The sequence below is a fragment of the Capricornis sumatraensis genome, chromosome X, assembly GCF_032405125.1.
Source record: "Capricornis sumatraensis isolate serow.1 chromosome X, serow.2, whole genome shotgun sequence".
NCBI lineage: Eukaryota > Metazoa > Chordata > Mammalia > Artiodactyla > Bovidae > Capricornis > Capricornis sumatraensis.
This window is the reverse complement of record NC_091092.1, coordinates 16,694,191-16,717,860: the sequence shown is the minus strand read 5'-3', so window position 1 is coordinate 16,717,860 and position 23,670 is coordinate 16,694,191. Positions and strand designations below refer to the sequence as shown.

The following is a 23,670-nucleotide window of genomic DNA, read 5'->3' as shown; positions in this document are numbered from 1 at the left end:
AAAACACACACACACAGTGTGAGAGTTGCGAGTTAAGTTTTATCTGGGGCAATATGAGGACAGCAGCCCGGGAGACAGCACCTCAGATATCTCTGAGAAACTGCTCCAAAGAGGCAGGGGGAAAGGACAATATATATGTGATTTTGGGGAAGGAGGAGTATGCAATCAGGCACATATTTTTTTGTAGAAAGTTTCTGCTGGTCTTGGGAAGCCTCTGCTAGTCTTAAGAAACAGCCATCACCATGAATGATTTTAGTGCTTTTCTAGATATGAGATACAAGAATTGAGCTCATAAAGTTAGCTTCCTGAAAATATCAAACTATCTGAGCACCTGTCCTGCCAGTTTCCTGGAGCACAGAGTGCCTCATCTCTGCTCTCCACCCTGAACTCCTTCAAGGGGTGTTGAAGGTCAGCAGCTGGAGGGGCACATGATTCAATCCTTGTAGAGGTAGATGGCAAGCACCCATGACAAGTGCCAATTTGTGGTTGACATTTCTAGCTGATTTTCTAGCACCTTTTGACTGGGACTGGAAATATGGTAATACTGTATATAGTATTTATACAGTATAGCGCAATACTGTAATAGTATTCCTAGCTGTTAACTATCATAACTGAAAAAGCACTAAGGTTTTCGTGGTGACCTTAGCTGAGAAGGACTGAGCAAGGCAGGACCTGGCCTCTTCCTTATTCTGCTGGATATGAAGCTACTTCTTAACACTATGGAGCCCCAAACAAACCTTCAGGGTAGGACCTTTTGGGATGTACAAAATATAGTAGAAAGGGATCCCTTCCTTTGGAGAGGACTGGCAATGTTTGGAAGTAATGGAAATAGTTTGAAGACTGATTTCATCTGACCTGCTCACAAGAACAGGGACCACAGCCCCACGGGACAGTGGCAGTGGTAGCGGCGGTGAGACATAGTGGTGGGGAGGGAGGGTAGAGAAAGCTAGCTTATTACTGGCTGTTATGCCACTTCTCTTTCACATAAATTTATGTTTCTGGTGCTTACTGGGCTTCTGGGTGGCTCAGTTGTAAAGAATCTGCTTGCTAAGGCAGGAGACATGGGATCAATCCCTGGGTTGGGAAGATCCCCTGGAGAAGGAAATGGCTGCCCACTCCAGTACTCTTGCCTGGAGAATCCCATGGTTGGAGGAGCCTGGTGGGCTGCAGTCCACAGGGTTGCAAGGAGTCAGACACAACTGAGTGACTAAACACGAGCATAAGCATGAGTGCTCACTGGCACCTTACTGGAGTCAGAAGGAGTGGCTTTTTTAGAAACTGGTCTAAATTGTGCTTAAACGAAAGCAAGACAATGATAAAATTTAATTGTAAAGATGATCATAACAATAATAATGGTTATGGGCTTTCGTAAGGGGAAACAGTGGGGGCGTTATTAGAGGCTGCCACTGAGACAATGAAACCTCTACAGTTTACAAGGTATTTGCATATAGATAATGTCATTTAATCCTCTGGGTTATCCAGGAGAAAGGTATTCTCTTTTAAGTTTTACAACACCTGTGGACCTCACATAACAAGTAGGTAGATACAGACATCACTAAAATCAAAGAATGGGGTAAATGAAGTCCTATAGGAGTCGGTATTCTGTTTCTCCCAGATTGTCAGCTCGTTTCCTTTAAGCTTCAGAGGCAATTACCAATTATCTTTGTTTCCGAAAAAGTCATAAAGGAGAGATATTGTTCAAAGACAAAGGCCTTAACTTATGGTCAGGGCTGCTGTGTGTGGTTATGGAAGTTGTGCCCTATGCAAGGGGACCTAGCTGAGTGGACATAAGGGCCAAAATTCGTTCACTCTCCACTCCTTAAACCATGAGTCCTGTTGGAAGTTTTGATCCAGTGGCAGGAAAAAGCATCTCTCACAGGCTGAGCACCTGTGGAATTGCAATTACCCAGAAGTTCTTTTGCTAATTCTCACAAAGACTAGCAGGAGGCCCCACTGAAAAGCTCTTTAGAGAACTTTTCAAATGGCTATTTCAATCCCTCCTCCCTTCTCCTCACCTTTTTGCCTATCAATGCTTGGCTGATTGTGAAATCCTTTCAATTTGGGTTTACCAGGCTGTTGAACCATTTGGGGATTCCTTTAAATCCTTCCAAATTGGGAATGCTTAGTTACAATATGATGTTCAGTAACTAGGACACTGTCAGAATGTCCTTCTCTTGTTCTTCCAAAATCAGATACCTTATTACTACCTCATTGTCAGGGATCTGGCCAGCCTCTACCATCTGTTGAAGATTCTTGACATACACACACACACCAAAAAAAAAAAAAAAAACCCACCAGTAATAATGACAACAATGATAAAAGCTAATATTTATTGAGTATTTATTATATGTTGGTCATTTTGCAAGGGTTTTATATGGACCATCTCATTCAATTTTTGCAACAGCCCTGTAAAGTAAGGCCAATTACTATTAAATGCACTTTATGGGTGAGACTTTGGAGTCTAAGAGAGATTAAATACTTGCCCAATACCACGTAACTAGTGAGTGGACAAAGGCTGGTAAAGAATCTGCCTGCAATGCAGGAGACCCAGGTTTGATCCCTGGGTCAGAAAGATCCCCTGAAGAAGGGAATGGTTACCCACTCCAATATTCTTGCCTGGAGAATCTCATGGACAGAGGAGCCTGATGGGCTACAGTTCATGGGGTTGCAGAGAGTTGGACAGGACTTAGTGACTAACACTTTTACTTTCATGGATGCGATTTGGAGGCTGCTGCTGCTGCTAAGTCGCTTCAGTCGTGTCTGACTCTGTGCGACCCCATAGACAGAAGCCCACCAGGCTCCTCTGTCCCTGGGATTCTCCATGTAAGAATACTGGGGTGGATTGCCATTTCCTTCTCCAGTGCATGAAAGTGAAAAGTGAAAGTGAAGTTGCTCAGTCGTGTCCGACTCTTCGCGACCCCATGGACTGCAGCCCACCAGGCTCCTCCGTCCATGGGATTTTTGAGGCAAGAGTACTGGAGTGGGTTGCCATTGCATTCTCTGATTTGGAGGCTAAGAGAGGTTAAATAGTTGCCCAATATCAGTAACTAGTGAGTAGGAGGACTAGGCTACGTATTCCGGTTGATCTAAAGTAGTGCCTCTCAAACCTAAGTGTGGGCAGAATCCCCTGGAAGGCTTACATCCCTCTTCCAGAGTTTCTGACTTGGGAGGGCTGGAATAGGGCCCTGCTGCTGCTAAGTCGCTTCAGTCGTGTCCGACTCTGTGTGACCCCAGGGATGGCAGCCCACCAGGCTCCCCCGTCCCTGGGATTCTCCAGGCAAGAACACTGGAGTGGGTTGCCATTTCCTTCTCCAATGCATGAAAATGAAAAGTGAAAGTGAAGTTGCTCAGTAGTGTCTGACTCCTAGTGACCCCATGGACTGCAGCCCACCAGGCTCCTCCGTCCATGGGATTTTCCAGGCAAGAGTACTGGAGTGGGGTGCCATTGCCTTCTCCAGGAATAGGGCCCTAGAATTTGCATTTCTAACCAGCTCAAGGTAGTGCTGATGCTGATGGTTCGGGGATCATACTTTGAGAATCACTGGTTTAATAAAAGACTTAAGCTCCACTGCCTCTTGTGTACTTGAGGAATGCCCCGAAGGCATACTCACTTGAGACCCTGTGTTCCATGGTGTATAATTCAGCCCTTCCATTTTTCTCTCTTAACTTTTGTGCCCACTGATGAAATTCTTTTAAGTGCCTCAAAGTGATAAACATTATCCCATTTTTCCTAAAGTAGTAACAATAGTGATAGCATAATACTATGACCAAGAACCTTAGTGTTGATAGGGAATTTGGTATAGTTAAATGTTAATCAATGTGAATGGTGAAAGGACAGCTTGCTCTCATGAATGGGTCCACTATCAGTGATGATATAATTATTGAAGACCCAGCCCAAGAGAAAAATCTATAAACATCTAGGCTTCCTGCATTTAAAAGCCCTCATTTGGGCTTCCTTGGTGGCTCAGTGGTAAAGAATCTGCCTTCCAATGCAGGAGACAAGGGTTTGATGCCTGGGTCAGGAAGATTCCCTGGAGAAGGAAACGGCAACCGACTCCAGTATTCTTGCCTGGAAAATCCAATGGACAGAGGAGCCTGGTGGCCTACAGTCCATGGGGCTCAAAAGAGTCGGACACAACTCTTGTGTGTGTCTGAACAAACACACACACATACACAAATCTGCATAGCAGTTTAGGAAAAGTTGAAAAAAACATATGTTGCAAGATATGAAGGAATATTAAAAATGTAAGCTGGGCAGTAATGTGAAGGCAGTAAAAATACTTGTGATACCAGTTTTACTGGGTATGAAAAAGCATGATCTAATACAGACAGAATGGCCATTGAATGTAATATGTGTCTGACAGCATGCTAAGCTACTTGAACCAGTTCAACACTGGTGGCAGGTTTGTAAGTGGTGGTCTCAGGACTTAAGGCTAAAAATGTGTGTGGCATCCTCAATTGATAGAAATAGCCATACATCATGTACTGTGGTGTTCTAAAAGTATGGTGTTTGAGGGCATCCTGCACTGAATCATACTCTGGGGTGGTGGTTGGGAAACATGCAGATTTTAGTTATGTATCCATTTTATAGAGTGGGTGGGGGAGAGCTGAGAGGAGAATGGTGTGAATCTACTTCTATCAGGCTGTGGCCCCATGGGTATGAATCCTGGGGGAATGTGAGACCTGGGATAAATCACACTGGATACCCGCTTCCCACTCTGACTGCTTATTCTCTCCCATCTCTCTCAATATCCGTTAACATGAAATAGATTAAGATGAATGCTAGTGGTAGGAAATGTCACAAAAGGTTAAAATGAAAATCAAGGACAGTAGAACGGAGGGTTTCTGTGGATTGGGAGCAGTGTTGCACGTTCAGTGTTCTAGGCTATTCACAGTGTGAATAGGACTTCTAAGAACTTCTTCAGCACTAGCTAGTGAAAACATTTTCATCTCACAAGGTGTGAAACTGGGCTTAGGTTCCTCCACCAAGCACTCTATAGCCAGGAATCTGGGAGAAATAAACTTTGCTTTTGGAGAAACACAGTTCCTATATCTCAAGGAAATATTAAATAGAGTATTTTAATATAGGAAGAGAAGTAGGAGTTGAGTGACTTGGGAATTAGCTTCTAGAGTTTCATGACATTTCCTGCTGCTGCATTGAAGGGTTTTGAGCACCCTGCCATAGTGGACATAGCTGTTAGACAACTCAAGTGGGGCTCAGGTGGCTCAGAGAAAGAGCTAGTATCATATCCTGGTGAGATGGGATCTCAGGAGGATGTATTTTCTGGTCCTTGTTTAGGCGATAGAGTGGCTTGACAGTTAACAATCAGGACGGAAACTTACAGATTAATATTATTCAATGATTACCTGTTGACCTAGACCTTGCCAAGGATTTAAGGTTTCTGTCTACTAATCCTTTCCTGACAACTTACAGGTAAAATCCCATTTTAATGAATGTCATTTTGAGATAATAAAGCTATTTAGTAAAATAATCATGTAGAACAGATGCATCCATAAATCCTTATTCACGAAGCACACAATCTATTAAATTAAGATGGTGTTGTTTGAATTCAGTATTTATGCTTTCTGTTTTAATCATGTTCAATAGCAAAGTCTTACCTTGCAAAAAATAGAGTATAATGTGATCATTCCCTCTTGAGTCTTCCATTTCATCATCTGTAAAATAATGAGGGAGTAAGAGGAGGTAGATGGTCTCAAAGAGTCTTTCCAGTCATAAAAATTCTGACTCTTTGCCTGAAATGACCTCCGTGTGGGCCAGTGAAAGGAAAATTAAAAGTAGAGGTTCAGGTTGAGGGTAAGGTCTTGAGCATAGTTAATGGCACAAGCATTAAAGACAGGCATGTTAGTATCTACCTGCCCAGCAAATATCCCTTTGAATTGTTCCTCCATACTAACGATCTGAAATGCCCATGTCTCACATCTCAAGGAACCCACAAAAGATACCCAGTTCATAACTTCTCCTTCTGAAATTTTCAGATATTCATTGTATACTTGGTGCATAATTACGTACCAGGATACAGAAATAAATAAAATACAGTTTTTTTTTTTTTTTTGCTTCAGGGAACTCATGGTTTCATAGTAGAGGCTGACATAATAAATAAGGGCAATACATCTTGTAAGTGCCATGATGGACATCAGTTCAGTGTACAGTGGGGATCTAAACCAGTGTCATAAGTTGGTACCCTGGAAAAAAAAAAAGTATGGCAGATGGAGACTTGTCTGCAGGAAGCTTATTGGGTGATTGCTTTCAAGGACGTCTGTGAAGGAGAGACAGCAGTAGGGTTGGAAAGAGAGAAATTAAACTGTCACGCAGCCACAACAAAGGTCCCAGCCAGTCCCAGTGGGAACTCTGGAACTGGGATGGCCTTTCAGAATTGTCCAGAATTAAGGAGTGTTGGCCTTTATGCCTCCATATTGACCAGTAACTGGGCACAGGCTGATGCAGAGAAAGGCATGCAGTGTTGTTGACTTAAAAAAGACAGTCACAACCTGAAAGTAGAGAGTTATTTTATTTGGTGGGAATGTTTAGGACTCCGAGCCTGGGAGACAGCATCTCAGTAGCTCTGACAAAACTGCTCAGAGGAGTTTGCAGGAGGGGAAGTCAGGCTATATACAAGTTTGCAACAAGGGGAGCAGGCAGTCTGATCTTCAAAGATCAGGTATCAGGTGAAGGAATTTAGCGTTCTGTGTATGGGAAGATGCAAGCCTCTGGGCTCGCTGAATTCACTCCTTTCATATGCACCTCAGCCTTCTGGGGCAATCCTGTTTCCTTGTTCACCTTGCTTCTTGCATTCTCCCAGCCCCTCAGCAATCACGGTGGGGGGCGGCAGCATCCGGTGGATTGCAGTTTTGGGAACCCTCACTCACGTTTGGAGGCCAGAAATCGCCGATGGCTGTGACATTTCTTGCTGATTAATATGGCAAGAGATATTTTCATTTCACAGTGTGATAATAATTGTTTAACAGCCAGTTTATGGGGGAGGAGGGAAAAGCCTTGATTTGTAGCATTTGCTGATTCCCATGGTTTTGTAATGCCCACCATGGCCAATTTCAAGCTACCAACATGACATTAACTAGCTCAGAAAATCCCTGAAAATACAACCATTGGCTCTTGTGAACCAGCATGAGCCAGCTCTAGTACACTACTGAGGGGATACAATTTTGGGAAAGGTGGTTCTCCTCACCTGAGGCCAGTTCCCAGGGAGGTATCAGTTATTATCTCCAAACATTCCCAAAAGCTAGGAGAAAGAATGTTTCATTACTGAAGGTTGCATCTGGCTCGCACACCACAGCACCCGGTACACATAGTGTACATTAAAATATATGTTGTATTTTAACCAACACGAAGCACTTAGTTTTATATGTTTTCCATTCAGTGAAGTAATTTTGATATTCCTTTCCCAGGTGGCGCTAGTAGTCAAGAACCCGCCTGCCAATGCAGGTAGACATAACAGACCTCCGTTAGATCCCTGGGTCGGGAAGATCCCCTGGAGGGGGAAATGGCAACCCACTCCAGTATTCTTGCCTGGAGAAGCCCATGGACAGAGGAGCCTGGCGGGCTACGTCCATAAGGTCACAAAGAGTCAGACACGACTGAAGCAGTAGACTTAGCTCAGCATGCATGCACAAGTGAATTAAATGAATTTTATCTCTCTTGGGTAACCTTGGTCTCATCAACTAATCTGTCTTTGTAGAAGAAAGATGCCAATACTAACCTACTTGCCAGAGATACTGTTGGAAGAACTGGCCAGCTACCCGAAGCACCTGACAAAACTCAATTTTCCCCCTCAATGGACATGTGACTGTACTGACTTGACCACAGTGATTCGTATTTAATGGTGGAGCCAAATTTAGGGAGCTCCGGACCTTCGGTCCTATTTTTTCTTCTAAATCCAATCATTGCCTTGTCAGACCTCCCTTTCACTCAATTTCCCCATTATACAATGTGTGATTATGAATCAGGGAGGTTGAATTCCTTGCGTGGCTCATGAACTAGCTCCCGAGATATCCCTAGAGTATTCAATGGAAAGTTTGTGCATCAGAATATATGTAGAACCTCTCAGGATAATAATATTGAATGAGCTAAAGGTCATTTCAAAATTCAAGTTATGGTGTGTGTGTGTGTGGATGTGTGTGTTTGGTGTTTAAATCAACTTCATAACTTACTAGGTATGACTTAAAAAATGAAGGATACTAGCTCTGCCTCAAAGAAGAAATTTTCTGGGGGTACTTAACAACTGCAAAGAAGGTTTTTGAAAATAGAGGAAGCAATATGTAAATGCCCAGCATCAGTCATTGAACGTAGTTTAAGCCTACTCAGTTCCTGAGATTAAAGTTGCCGTGTAAGCATGTATAATTAATATTTACCAATGGCAGTAGGGTCTTTGCCTTTCTTCGAGGAGCTCAGAGTACTTGCCAGGCATTATCTAATTAAACCACTCAATGTACCTGTGAAATGCATTGGAATCTACATTTTAAAGATGTGGGCGCTGAAGCACAAGTGGACTTAAACTAAACTCATTTAGCATGCCAAGGGCGAAATTGGATATAAGACTTTCAGTCTCATTATCTAGCTGCTATTCTTCAACCGTGGCCAATCCACTCTATTCTAGCATAACCTTGCCAAACAACATAGTTTCATAAGTCTAGGAAGAATTGGAGTGAATGCAGAGTAATTCCAATTATAAGGAAGTGGGATTTTCAAAAATTGAACAGATCACCTGTAATATTATTATAGCAGAGTATGAGTTAGTGCCATTCATTTTCTATAATGGCCTTGGTAAGTGTGGGAACACTTGGTCAACATCTGTTAGAATGTATGTTTGTAGGAGGTAGGCAATAAAAAGCAACAGTGCCTATGGGAAAATCTCCCATCTTCTTCTAGGTGTCTTATTCTTAGGTATACTAATAGTTACCATTTATTGAGGGCTTCCTGGTGGCTCAGCCACTAAAGAATCTGCTTGCAATCAGGAGACTCCGTTTTGATCCTTGGGCTGGGAAGATCCCCTGGAGAAGGGAATGGCTACCCACTCCAGTATTCTTGCCTGGAGAATTCCTGTGGACAGAGGAGCCTGGTTGGCTACAATCCATGGGATTGCAAAGAGTTGGACATGACTCAGAGACTAACACACACAAACACCATTTATTGAGCACTGTGTGTTAAGCCCATTATATGGATTCCTCCTTCAGTCATCACTATCATCCCCTGAAGTAAATATTTTGGCAGAGAGAGGTTAAGTAACTTCTAAGGGTGGGCATAGAGCTAGTAAGTGGTGACATTAGGATATAAACCTAGGTCTTCCAACTCCAAAGCCTTTCATTATGCTACCTCCTACTTGGTATCTTTGTTCTTATTCCCATCTAGTGTTAGACACTGCAGCCTGTAGACATATCTGATTTTTCCCTATCGTCTAATCAGAGTCCCTGAAAAGACCTCAGCCTCAGCTCAAGGTTTCAACATCTTGCTCATCTTGAAGACATAAGATAGATATCATTTACAAATTGGTTATAGTACATTTATTTGTTTCTCCCAATCTGTAGTGTTTAGTTCTGTATCTTACTAACATATTGCCGCCATAACCTCCCTGCTTTGTTGGTTTCAGTAATCATCATGTGTATGCATTCGACTTTGATTGGGGGAGAGACTCAGACGCATCTCTTGGAATGGGCTCATGATCTGCAAATGACTGATGGCACCTATGTCTTTGTTCCCTATGACACCCTGCTCTACAGTTTACCTTATAAGCATACCCCCTACCAGGTTCTAAGGAACAACCCAAAACTCCGGGAAGCCTATGATGCTGTGTTGACCATTACAGTAGAGTCCCAAGAAAAGACCTTCTATCAAGCCTTTGCGGAGGCAGCAGCTAGAGGTGAAGTTCCTGAGAAGCTGGAGTCAGATCAAGTAAGTGCAGATTCACAAATTAATCATGATCAGAAAAACTCAAACATCAGGAAGGTAAATATTTTTCCTATCAAGTGCTTCTATTCCTGAGGAAACTCAGTCAATAACAGGTAACTGCACACAAGTTAAAAACACCTTTTGTTTGCAAAAAACTTTTGTAAAACAAAGACACATTATTGGAGTTTTTATTTTTATTTTTTTTGTCTTCAAGCTACCCACAATGACAGCATACAACCATGAAAAAGAAACAAAATGTGTTTAAGAATAGGGACACAAAACTTTAATATATACTATGCTAAAATACATATTATATATATATATATATATACACATACATATAAGTGCTGTTCAAAGGAGCCTAGTAAAAATGAATCCTATTTCTGACCCAAGTTCTGATGAATTCAACAATAAGAGCTGGTATGTAAGAAGATACTGGCTTTATTATTGATAAAGCTGGTATTGGGGAATACAGCTTCTGTCTATGTGCATTTGAGTTTCTCACTATTGAATCTGAAGATTGATCAGCCTTCTCCATCTAGTAACCAGCATTCAGTTCAGTTCGGTCAGTTCAGTCGCTCAGTCGTGTCCGACTCCAGACCCCTATATTCTTGCCCCATGAGGGCATGCCTTTCATTTAATGTGTAACCTAGAAGAGCATAGTGGAGTTATGTACTCCCTATAGGGAGCTCACTCCTAAGAGAAAGAAGTTAGGATGGCCTGGGATATACATGTTTAATTCTCTTTCCAAATGGACCAGTCAAAGTCACTCCTCCTTTGTGGGAAGGAATGAGTAAGGTGGTGAAGAAGTTAGGTGTTTTTTTTTTTTTTTTTTTTTTGCTAGTAGGGCTGTCTGTATATGAAAGGAATCTTTGGGAATGGGGAAGAATTCCTCCCTAATAATATATAAGAAATAATATATAGATATATATGTGTAGATGAGTATATGTAAAAAAATATTGCAGATTCAAATCACAGCCAGAGGGACTAGAAAAAACAGTGGAGACGGGAAGAAAGCAGAGAAATGAATGGACAAAACCAAAATGGATCAAAAAATGGATACAAGACGAAAACAAAGAGGGAGAAATAAAAAGAAGACAAGGAATATGAGAGGAAGATGGGGAGGCCAAAGATAGTTACATGAGAAAAAATACAGACGGAGTTTTTGTTTGTAGGTTAGAGGCCAGACATAGAAGGCACTCATTTTTAGAAGTATTTAGCTGCTAAGTCACTTCAGTTGTGTCCGACTCTGTGCGACCCCATAGACGGTAGCCCACCAGGCTCCCCCGTCCCTGGGATTCTCTAGGAAAGAACACTGGAGTGGGTTGCCATTTCCTTCTCCAATGCATGAAAGTGAAAAGCGAAAGTGAAGTCGCTCAGTCGTGTCCGACTCTTAGCGACCCCATGGACTGCAGCCTACCAGGCTCCTGCACCCATGGGATTTCCCAGGCAGGAGTACTGGAGTGGGGTGCCATTGCCTTCTCCAAGAAGTATTTAGAGTGGCACATAAATAAGTTGAAAAGTTCTAGCATTTGCTAGCATATTGTATTAGTTATAATGTTCTGGCTGTAACTAACAGAGAGCTCAACACAAAATAACCCAAGTAATTTTTTTTTTTTTTAAGATATGGGGACTTTAGGGTCAGTTAATTCAGCTGTTCAATGACATTATCAGTCAACCAGGTTATTTTCACTTTTTTACTTTACAACCATAGCATGCTGGCTTGCCCTCATAATCTGGTTACTCTCCTGGTCCCAAGATGACTGCTACAGTTCCGGACAGCACATCCAAGTGGAACTGTCTACAACACAGTCAGAAATGTCCCTTTCTTGTGTCTCTTTTTAAAAGTGAGGAAATCTTGCCAAGAATCTCTTCAAGCAGACTTCTCCCCACACTTTCCTGATCAGTCATGTCCCATACTCATGCTAAATTAAATAATTTAGAAAGAAGAATGAGACCATTGTGACTGACCCTATGGTTGCTGGAAGAGTATGCACAATTAAAATTGTGATTCCATTAGCAAGGAAGAAGGCTGTCCTGTAGGCAATTGATTGTGCCTGACACATTCTCCATGATCTTCTCTTTTGTGTATATTATTTATTCCTTTATTCTGTGCATTGCCTTTCTATCTGAATAAATGATTCAGGTCAACCTTAGATTTTCTTATCTCTTTCTGTCCTGAGTATTGATAGCAAAGATTTTGCTGATTCTTGTTCTAATAAAAAAAGTAACTAGCATAGATATTAACAGTTTTGAATTTGAACTTTATTGCCACTGATGTGTTTATAATAAATATTTTCTTTTAGGAGACACACATATATTTATTAAAAACAATTCATTGATTTGGTCAAGAGTGGCAAGAATCCTGCAGATTGCCAAGAATGGTTGCTCAAACCAGTTGTTTGGTGTATTCACAGGCGAGCAACCAGATGGTGAATTTTTGTACTTTTTATCCAATGATATGGTATCATATAGATACAAGACTAAATCATTTTTTTTTTACTTTAATCACAGGATTGAGGGAAATATAAAGAAGTGTGTGTGTGTGTGTGTGTGTATCTGTGTGTGTAATATGTGTATGTGAGCAGATATTTTGATACAAAAATTTCAGACCTTTTACTCTTAATAGTTGATCCAGTCTCTTTGAGCTGTGGAAAACATAAGGTAATTAAGGTAAAAAAAGACACCATTAGTTTGGTTGCTAGGCAGCCTGTACTCTGCTTTAGACAAGGAAATAGAGCGAAAACAAAGACTCTAAAGCTTATATATAAAGAAAGCTTGTTTAGATGCATTTCTGCCCCCACTTTGCAGGTGCCTTGGCTTTACCTTCATAACAAAAGAGTGATAGAAGTGTAAGATAATTATTTTTGCATCTCTGATAAACAAAAACCCCCTTTCCCTTAAATTGCCTTGCTAAAAGGTATTTTTAAAGGCAGCTAGTATAGCAGAATGGAGAAGGCAGTGGCACCCCACTCCAGTACTCTTGCCTGGAAAATCCCATGGACAGAGGAGCCTGGTAGGCTGCAGTCCATGGGGTCGCTAAGAGTCGGACACGACTGAGCGACTTCACTTTCACTTTTCACTTTCATGCATTGGAGAAGGAAATGGCAACCCACTCCAGTGTTCTTTCCTGGAGAATCCCAGGGACGGGGGAGCCTGGTGGGCTGCCTTCTATGGGGTCGCACAGAGTCGAACACGACTGAAGTGACTTAGCAGCAGTATAGCAGAAAGAGCATATGGTAAAGAGTTAGACAAACTTGGTTTAAATCTCAGCTTTTCCTTTTGCTAGCTGTCTACCCTTGGGCAAATTACTTAGATTTTTGAGTCTCAATTTTACCATCTGTAAAGTGGGTTAGTAATCTACAGCTTTTAGGATTGTCGGGAAGATTAAACAAAGCAATATGGGTGAAGTGACTAGCAGAGTGCTTGACTTACAGCTACTTCCTTTTCGCCTTTTGATTTTGGTCAATGACCTTATTGGTTGATGATGACCTAGCCTCTAAGTGACAGTCTGACCTCAGCTTCCTACTCTCTTGAAGTTTTATGATTATTGGCAAAGAATTGCTCAATAGTCCCTTTGCTTACCCCTGGACTCCTGTTTTTTTTTCTTGTTTAGTCAACAGATCAACAGCTATTTATTAAGCACATACCATGTGCCATGCACTATGCTGAACTTCAGATAAAAGAGTAAACAAGACAGGATTTTTGTCAGTAGAATTGAAGCCAGTTCATAAAAGCCAATTGTGTGCCTCTTTTCCCACCACTGTGTTCAGTGGCATCATATTGGTAGATTGAATCAAGTGTTGAGAATATTTATGCCACATAAATTGATAACTGCTACAAATAAGAGGTAAATGCTACAAATAAGAGGTTTTTCCCTTCTCTTAGAGCTATTGCTAATATTTACTAGCACATTAATTGTTCCCAATCTTATGGGGCCTAAATTCTAATGAAAGAGAGATTGTAAATGAGTAAATAAACATATGAGAAAGATGGCTATATTTTTCCCTTGCTCAATAACTTCCAGTGAAGTTGAAAATTCCGAATATAGAAGCTATATTGCTTGTAGCAATGGTTTGCATCCTTTTAGTTTATACAATTGCATCTTCAAAAAATTTAAAAGAAAAACAAAAATTATCAAAGCAATGCATGCACATAGTTTTAAAAGTCAAGAAATACTAGAATGTTTTGTATCAACAAGGCAGTCCCTAGGCCTTCCTCTCACTCTTCATCAGAAACAACCACTTTCATGTCTTTTAGTTCTGTATTGTGGTATTTATATTTCTAAATATCATACTGCTACTGATTTCTTGATTACTCCACTTCGGATATTATTTGCTCATTTCCTATCATAGTTAAAGATTGTTAGCTCTTATATACTTTCTTACCCTCCTTCAGACTCTCAATACAATTATGTCACACCTTTTAGTTAAATTCATATTTTATGTTTTTAATATTTTACCTGTCTAAATATCACTCATATATAATCCATGTGGTATACTATAGTAAGAATTCATTTCAATTATAACTTTTGATTTTTACTGGAGTTAATAATTGCTTTATTTTTATTTTTTTTCTTTAATTTGGATTACCAAGTCTTTCTGCACTGTCTGATAAAACTATAGAATCCTTTCAAAACAATTTTATATATGGCAAAGTCTGTTAAATCCCTTATCAATTTCATTTGTTTTTCCTGAGGCTCTCTGTCCTCCTATTCCAATCTAAACTTGTTGCTCCCTAAGGTTGCTGTACAACTACTATGATAGGATCTTCCTTTTTGCCACTCTGGAAATTCCTTGTTCTCTTTCTTCTGTGTTGGGTTCACTCTTCATGACTCTAATGACTCCCGTTTTCTTGTTTACGGTCTCATTTTGGTGGAGCACATCCTTTAGCAGATTATGAGAAAGATATACAGGAGTTAAACTTTCAAAATTTTACACTGTGAACTTTTATTCTAGCTTCACTATTGATTGATAGTTTGACTAAGCTTGTCATAAATATAGGTTGGCTTCCCAGGTGATGCTAGTGGTAAAGAATCTACCTGCCAATGCAGGAGACTTAAGAGACACGGGTTCAGTCACTGGGATGGGAAGATCCCTTGGAGGTAACCCACTCCAGTATTCTTGCCTGGAGAATCCCCATGAACAGAGGGGCCTAGCAGGCTACAGTCCATAGAGTCGCAAAGAGTCAGACACAACTGAAGTGACTTAGCACAGCATGGCATAAGTATAGACTGAAAATTATTTTCTATTAGCACTTTGAAGACATGGCACTTTGTCTTATTTCCATCATTGGTGTTGAGAACTCCAGTGTCATTCTTATTCCTGATCCTTTGATGCAACGTGTTTTCACTCCTCCTTATCTTCCCTGGAAACTTTTAAGGTTCTCTCTTTATTCCCTATGTAGTGAAATTTCATGATTATGCCTGGATTTTTGACATGTATTATGCTGTACATTTGGTAGGGCCTTTCAATTTAGAAGCTCTTTCTGCCTAGAACATTTTCTTTCTTTCTTTTTTTTTTTTGATAATTTCCTCAACAACATTGTCTTTGTACTTTTTGGAAATACCACTAGTTGATATAAGATTGCCTGGGTTGATTTTTTTTTTGGGGGGGTTGGATTTTTAAATTGTTTTCTTAGTTCCCTTGTATCACTCATATCTTTGTTTTTAGTGTTTTTTCCTGAAAGAGTTCTTCAATTTTGTGTTCTGACTCTTTTACTGATTAAATTTTTTGCTATCATGTTGTTAATTTCCAAGAATTAATTCTTGTTTGATTCTCTTTTGTTATAGCATCCTGTTTTTGTTTCAAGAATATATAATTTTCTCTTATTTCTCTGAAGATACTCATAGTTTCTTTGAAGTTTTCCTTTGCTCTTTGTGTCTCCCTCAGTTCCTAATTTTTCATGCTTCTTTGTTTTGGTCTCTCTATTTAATCTTGGAAGCTTTCCTTAAGTGATGATCCTGGCTGTCTGGTCATATTTAACAATGAAGCTTTAAAAGAAGGATTTGAAGGTTTATGTCCATGGTGGGCATGTTGACCTGTAGGTTTCAGTATCAGGGAATTGACTTGCCAGCTGTTTTTTTTTGTGTGCGTGTCAATATCTGTAGATCTTGCCTCTTGGGCTAGTCACTTTCTTCAGAGAAGAATGCTTTTATCTCCTTCCTGGGAGTTGTAATCCTGGTTGTCACTATTCTTGGAGCCATGTTGGGAGAAGTAGACTGGGATTTTCATCATTAAGTATGAACACTTTAGCTTCATCATTCATTTTTTTTATGGCTCACCTCATTTTCACTGTCCTTTGGGTGAAGTGTTCCAGCTCTGGAGCTGCTCTGAATCAGTTTAACCTGTTTCCTGCAGGGATTTGGCTCTCCTTGGTACAGGCAGATGGCAGAAATCTAACTGTTCCGTACACACACATTCAAAGCTACCCCTCTTTTAGTGCTCTGCCTAACCCCCACTTCTGTGCATAGCACCTCTAACTCCTAAGCCTTCCAGGATTCACAGGGGCCTATCTCCTTGTTGCTTACCAATATTCCCCTCTTCAGGTACTTAAATTTAATCACCCTCCACTCTGCTAAATCAGTTACCACTCCTGTAGCAGGTTTCTGTGGTTCAAGATTATAGATGTCTCCTAATACCATTAGATGTGGAAGTTTACTGTTTCTGCTTCTTGTTCTCCTTGGTGTTTGGGAGTGATGTTTGAGAAGGGGAAGAGAGAGAAGAAAAAAATTTGATTTTTCTGTCTTTAATAAGGAAGCCATGAAAGGAAAAAGAGAAGTTACAAAAGGTATACATGATACTCTTTTATTGGTGAGTTTACCATCCATTAATTAATTTAGCATGTATTTATTAAGCTCACTTGTAACATGGTAAGTAAGAGCATGGGCTCTGAGGGCAGAGTACTGCAAATTTACTTAAGCTCACTGTATCTTCACTAATTTTAAATTGGGAATAATAACAGTACCTACCTCATACAATTGTTGTGAAGATTAAATGAGTTAATACACATAAAAGAGTTTGCCTGGCACCTAATGACTCCTCAATAAATGTTTTGTTATTATTAATGTTGTTATTTTTATTATGATGATGGCCTAGGCATTCTGCAGGTAGCGTAATGGAAAGCAAAATAGAAACAAGATCTTTCCCCCAATAAGGTGAACAGGTTTACCATTTCAGGATGCTAAGGACACTGGGTCTAAAACTGGGACTGTGTTATTTATTGGTGGTGAATTCAAGACTGGAACAAGGATCTTGAATACTAACTTCTAGGATGATATTACCAGAGCCCTATGCTCCTCTTCTGAAATGCAAACAATAGCAGCTATCATGTAGTCCATGCTTATTTTGTACCAGGTAATTTACATAAATGGTCTCATTGAATCCTCAGTCCAAGCCTACAGATTAGGTATTATCAAGTGTATGGGGTGGCAACGAGTTGGACATGACTGAGCGAGTAAACTGATTGAACTCCATATTATGGGTGATGCAACTGAGGCTCAAGGTAACTTGTCCACTGTCATACAGCTGGCAAGTGGCAGAGCTAGGATTCCAACCCAAGTCTCATACCAGAAGTACCAGAACCTGACTATTCAACCACACAATAGCCTTTTAAAAAATTAGATCATTTCCCATGTCTAGTACTTTACTCAAAGTAACATTACTAAGTGACTAATACTTTGATTTGAATGGATTTATTGGATTGTTTGGGGCTCCCTTGGTGGCTCAGTGGTAAAGAATCTGCCTGCAGTACAGGAGACGCAGGAGACATGGGTTTGATCAATGGGTTGGAAAGACCCCCTGGAGGAGGAAATGGCAATCCACTCTTGATTCTTGCTGGGAAAATCCCATGGACAGCGGAGCCTGGTGGGGTCGCAGTCCATGGGGTGGATGGAGTTGGTCAAGACTGAGCACACACACACACAGACACAGACACATTGGATTGTTTTCCTCTAATAGAGGAGGTGATAGGACATTATGGCAACCTGTGAAAAGAGAAAAATAAATCTGAGTGGAGAGATTAGGGGGTGGGATATCAGTGACAAACTTTCTAACTTGGTCTCAGCATGACTGGACAAGGATTACCCTTTGTACCTTTATATGTTGGCATAAAAGGGCTTCTGAAATAAGGTTTTAGTTCTTGCCTCCTTCACTTTCATTGTATTCCCAGTCCTCTTTTTCAATGAAATTCTATTGGCTACAAATGCATGTTGCTAGAACACATATTTTGAATATTTTTTCCAAATGTGACCTTATTTGGCTAAGCAAAAGAAGTCCTCTGGATTTCTCAGCAAGCCTGGGGGACCTGAAGCTCCTACACGTATTGTTTTCCATTGCTATAGATATGGGTGGTTAGCAGAGGGCTGCTAGGCTGATGGGGATGTGGTTAAGACTAGAGCTTTCCAGGATGGGGCCTACCAGACAGGTTGTCCGTAAAGGTTGCCTGCCACTCATAGTGGCTACAATTGTCTTTGTGCTTTATTCTATATAAAATAAGAGTGTGATGTTCATGAGTATCATGCCAAACAGATTAGGCTATTAGCCATTTCTTGGCTAAGTTCAGGAAATTCATTATTTGAGGTACCGCCTTTAATAACAAGAATTAAGTTACCTTTTGGTTTCTTGATCTCTGTATGTACCTGGCTTTTTGTTCAAAGGTAATGTTGCTATTTTGTCCTTCAAATGGTGCTTTCCAAGCCAGGTGTATATATATATATATTAATGTACTTCCAAAGTCAAAATTCTTTTGAAGTGTTTTCTGTCTTTTAACCACAGTAAATCTGAACTGATAATAGTCAAATTAATTACAGCAAGAATCATTACACTGAACAAATTCAAATATCACTGCTCCTGACCCAGACCTTGATTTCCAGGACACAAGCTCCAGAATGCCTAGGGTAGCTAAAATCATTGAAAGTCACTCAGTCGTGTCCAAGTCTTTGCGACCCCATGGACTATATACATTCCATGGAATTCTCTAGGCCAGAATACTGGAGTGGGTAGCCTTTCCATTCTCCAGGGGATCTTCCCAACCTGGGGATCGAACCCAAGTCTCCTGCATTGCAGGCGGATTACCAGCTGAGCCACAAGGGAAGACCAAAATCTCTGAGTAACAATGAAAGATTAAATCTCAATTATCATTCATTTATTCACAGTTCATTCATTCTGATTCAGGTCTATACAGTAGTCAAAACCAATAGGCTGAGTGGTGCCACCATTCTGATCTGTGATATAACAAGGTCATCTGCCTGACAGTAGGTCCTGCTAATCCTGTCTTGCTTCTTGGGAACTATAGTCAGAAGCCAACACAGAGGGTTGTAAAGAGTGTTCTTCCCTTGTCCCATCCTCTACTCCTTCTTTTCCTCATTATGTGCAACAGCTGCAACTACAGAGCTTTTGCTACTAATGCTATCAGAGTATGCCTTTGGCTTATGGGAAGGGGCAGTTACCATTGTTGAAGGGCACAGCAGGTAAAATGGCAACATAAACCAGCTAGAACACAAATCTAAGCCCTTAAAGCAAGAGTGGGTCTTAGTGACAGCCCCTCTTTTGCAAATGAATGCTGTTGTCACAGCTGTGTTCTTTCCCTTAGCGTCAAGTCCCCCTACCATACTTTTTGTGGCTCTTTGTGTGTGAGTATGTGCATATGTGTGTATATGTGTGTGATATGTGGTGGAAGCTAGAGAATCCTGCAGGATAAGCTTCAGGTTTCATTCATCTTGGGGAGTTACTGTCAGTGAGCTTTAACAGGGGTCAATCCGAGAGATCAGCTGAAAACCCCATGGGATGGGTCAGCCTAGAGGTAAGGATATTGTTTTTAAGAGTTCAGATCTTTGCTTTTGGTGGTAGGTTAGATGCAGTCCCTTTCCCAGAAGGCTTTGTACCTTTCAAAACAGAATACTAGCATTCTCCCTGCTTTCAGGGACTTGCTGCCCTGTGGGTTTTTACTCATTTGTTTTACTAGTATTGATTTTATCGTCTACCTTCCAGCCTTCACTTATTGTCATAACCTACCCAAGCCCCAGGGAACAGGCAGACTCTGGCAGAAACCCTAAATACAATTAACTGGAGCATCTGAGAATGTCAGGAGGGAGAGTTAGTGCAGCCCCCTAAAGGGACCTCAGTGTGTGCTAGGCAACTAAGTGTGGATGCCTTAGTGGCAGCAGATGTCATCTATTCACCGTGCTTATTTCTATAGTGTGTGTTAAGGTAGGGTGGTGAAGGGGGATCATTGGAATAAAGCTCAGGAGATTGAGATGTTGGTTTCTTCTCTGCTATTAGCTCTGTTGCTGGGGCAAGGTCTTTGGCCTGAACAACTGGAAAAACGGAGTGGCTTTTAACAAAAATAGGAAAGCCTTGTTGTAAATGGAGCACAAAGATTTGAGGTAAAGATCAGGAGTTTGATTTGGGAGAGATACCAAGTAAGCAGTTAACTGTAAGAGTCTAGAATTTAGGAAACAGGTCTTAACTGGAAGTGTAAATCAGATTTATGGCATAGAGTGATATTTAAAGCCAGGAGAGCAGAAGAGATCACCAAGGGAGTGAGTTTAGATAGAGAAGACCAAGGACCAAGGACTGAGCTGTAGGGCACATCAATGATAGAAGGTCAGAGGAATTAAGAAGAACCTATAAACAAGCCAAACAAAAAAGTCTGCAAGCTAAATTTGCTCTCTGGACTAGATCACGATTTGGGAAGTTTCACAGGAGTTCAGAACTAGAAGAGACCACGGAGAATATGTATTTCAATCAAGAATGCTGAAATAAACAGAATCAACAGACTTGGGTTCTAGTCCTGATTTTATGCCTAGGTGAGTGACCATGACCCTTGCAGGACATTTGATCCTGTCCCAAATATCTGTAAGAAATTTGGTCTGCACCAAAATGTCCTTGATATTTGGTCATGACCAAAACATCTATCTACATTTGGTTCATAATACATTTGGTCCTTGCCAAATGGTCCTTGATATTTGGTCTTCTCCAGAACCATTTGACATGGACAGAATATGCTCATGGACACTTTGGATAGGAACAAATGGTCTTGCAAATATCAAAGAGCTTTTGATGTGGACCAAAATCTTATGACTGTTTTGCTGTTTTTGTTTGTTGTTTTAGTTACTAAGTCGTGTCTGACTCTTGGCAACCCCATGGACTGTAGCCAGCCAGGTTCCTCTGTCTATGGGATTTCCCAGGCAAGAATACTGGAATGGGTTGCCATTTCTTTCTCCAGGGGATCTACCCGACCTAGGGATTGAACCCTAGGTTCAATCTTTACCACTGAGCCACCTGGGAAGCCCATATGACTGTCTTGAACAGCAAACCAAATGTTTGCTAGTCAACTTTGACCAATCACTTAACTTCTTTGGGACTCCTTTTCATATCTAGGAAGTAAGATAGTTAGACAGGATGACTCCATTCATGATTATGTATCCTCAATTTACAGAGGAAGAGATTGAAGCCCAGAGAGAGGGAACAGTGACTTGTGCAACATATGGCGTTAGGAAAAGACCCACGGGCCAGTGTGTCTTCTTCTGTACTGTTGGTCTTGAGTCCTGTGTGAATATTAAAATTTCTGGGGAGCTTTTCATAACTCTAATTACTGGGTTCCTAAAGTGTTTGGTTTTGTTAGCTGGGTTGGGTTTGGCATCAGTATTTTTGACATGCCTTGGGTAATCCTAATGTGTAGCCAGGGTTGAAAACCCCCTGCTCTACATTTTCAAGACATGACAGTGTTTTGCTAGCTGCCACACCTCTCTGCATCTTCATTTGTATTTCTAACAAAAAACCTAATTCACTCAATTTTAAGCCCTTTTATTCAGATGAAGATTGTTACAGGAGGATAGCTTTCTAGACTTTGTGAAACCGAAGCAGCAAGTATTGGCTTTCCCTGAAGCTCAGTAAAATGGCATGACCATAGCTTTCTTGAACTCCATCCTAGAAGTGAAATGTTATGAAAAACCATGAAGCCAGTGTTGGGGTAAGATGGGTGGGGGGGATCATTCACTCTTCTTATCTACCTTTTTTGAAAAAGGATACAAGGTTTGTTCCAAAAATAAACTTTCAAGGTTAATGAGTGAGGTATCAGACACAATAAACAAATGCTTTTTCTTTTATCATATTTATGTAGGAGGAAGAATCATGTTGTTCACTGTAGCAGCCTTACTGCTTTACAATGGTTTCTCATCAAAGCTTTGCCACTTTGCACAGCAATAGGTTATGGGGTTTCTTGATTAAAAACCACCTTCGCCAAACACAACAACATTCGGCTCTGAATTTGTGGGTGTGTATGTGTCAATATGCGTATCTGCATGTGTACTTGTGGGGGAACATATTTAAAACTGTACTGTAGTGTTAACTTTCTCTGGAGTGCATGTATGTAAGAGAATAACCATTTTGAACAAAGTGGGGACAGAGACATGGACTATGGAGACACATTATTTACAGTCTTACCACATATACCAACCAGTCTAGTAGTCCCAACCAAATGATTTTACCATGCATAATGCCCCAGTAATTAACCTGGTAAATTTCTTTTGAGTGCCTCTTGTTTATTTCATACTTTTTTTTAGCCCCTTTATAACTCTAAATCACTTTCTTAGTTTAGAAGCATAAAAATATATTGTGTATGACTTGGTTTGCTCATAAAATCGTCATATTTGATATATTTAAAGATGTGAAGGCCTGGGGGAGAAAAACAGAAAAAATCAGGGGAGAAACCAAGCAAGTCCTAAGAAACAATTGTTTTTTTTTTTCCCCCTCTGGGTCTTCATAGCTCACCTCCACTCAGACGTGCAGCCCATAATAATGAACACAGGCTTGGAATACACTCTGAGATTGCTCTAGGGCAACTAGGGCTCAAGATAATTGTAATTTTTAAAAATAGGTTTCGCCGTTGTTTGGAACCATCTACAATTCAATTTACTTTATCGCACAAGCCATGAATAATGCTATGAAAGAAAATGGATGGGCTAGTGCTGCCAGCCTGGTTCAGCATTCCAGAAACATGCAGTTCTATGGATTCAACCAGTTGATAAGGACAGATTCAAATGGAAATGGAATTTCAGAATATGTAATCCTGGACACCAACTGGAAAGAATGGGAACTCCATAGTACCTACACTGTGGACATGGAAACGGAGCTGCTACAATTCGGAGAGACCCCTATTCACTTTCCTGGTGGCAGGCCCCCTCGAGCAGATGCAAAATGCTGGTTTGCAGATGGGAAGATCTGTCGAGGAGGTAAGGAATGGAAAATCACAGGTAGTCAATTTGGCTCAGCTTGGGTTACAGGGAACCTGTTTAGGGGAAGGCATGTTTTAATGTTGGGACACTTGCAGACTCAATCATTTGCAGTCAGGTGACATAAACAGCTTGGAACTCTATGTAGTTAATTTAAAATAATAAGGACAATGAGAGGTACTTTGCAGCCTTGAATAACCATCCACAATTTAAAAGCCGCCTGCAGTCGCCTTTTAAAAGGATCCCACTCCCAAAGAGGTTTTTCTAGTAAGAGGAAGGCATGACGCTTTATCTTGGTCTTTTTTATGCTATGATCTACAATTGTTTCCCTTGCTAGAAAATTTACCTGTCCTTCCCTTGATGTATCCAAATCCTGTCAATCAGGTTCCACCACGGAAATACAATTTCTCCACCCTCTCCTCTCTGAACTCCCATTGAACTAAAAGTCTGTACCTCACAGCTTAGCACAAAATCGCTCTCCAATTGTTTCTTGTGTATTGATTGTGTCTCTTCC

General features: G+C 40.7%; 1 protein-coding gene across 1 annotated transcript in view; it reads left to right on the top strand.

Moving 5' to 3' along the window:
* The window catches only part of GUCY2F (guanylate cyclase 2F, retinal), a 97,784-nt gene that overhangs the window by 3,599 nt on the left and 70,515 nt on the right, over positions 1 to 23,670 (top strand). Inside the window, exons 2-3 of the mRNA XM_068962828.1 lie at positions 9,624 to 9,925; positions 22,802 to 23,156. Coding sequence (XP_068818929.1) covers positions 9,624 to 9,925; positions 22,802 to 23,156 — 657 coding nt within the window. The remainder of the gene's footprint in view (positions 1 to 9,623; positions 9,926 to 22,801; positions 23,157 to 23,670) is intronic.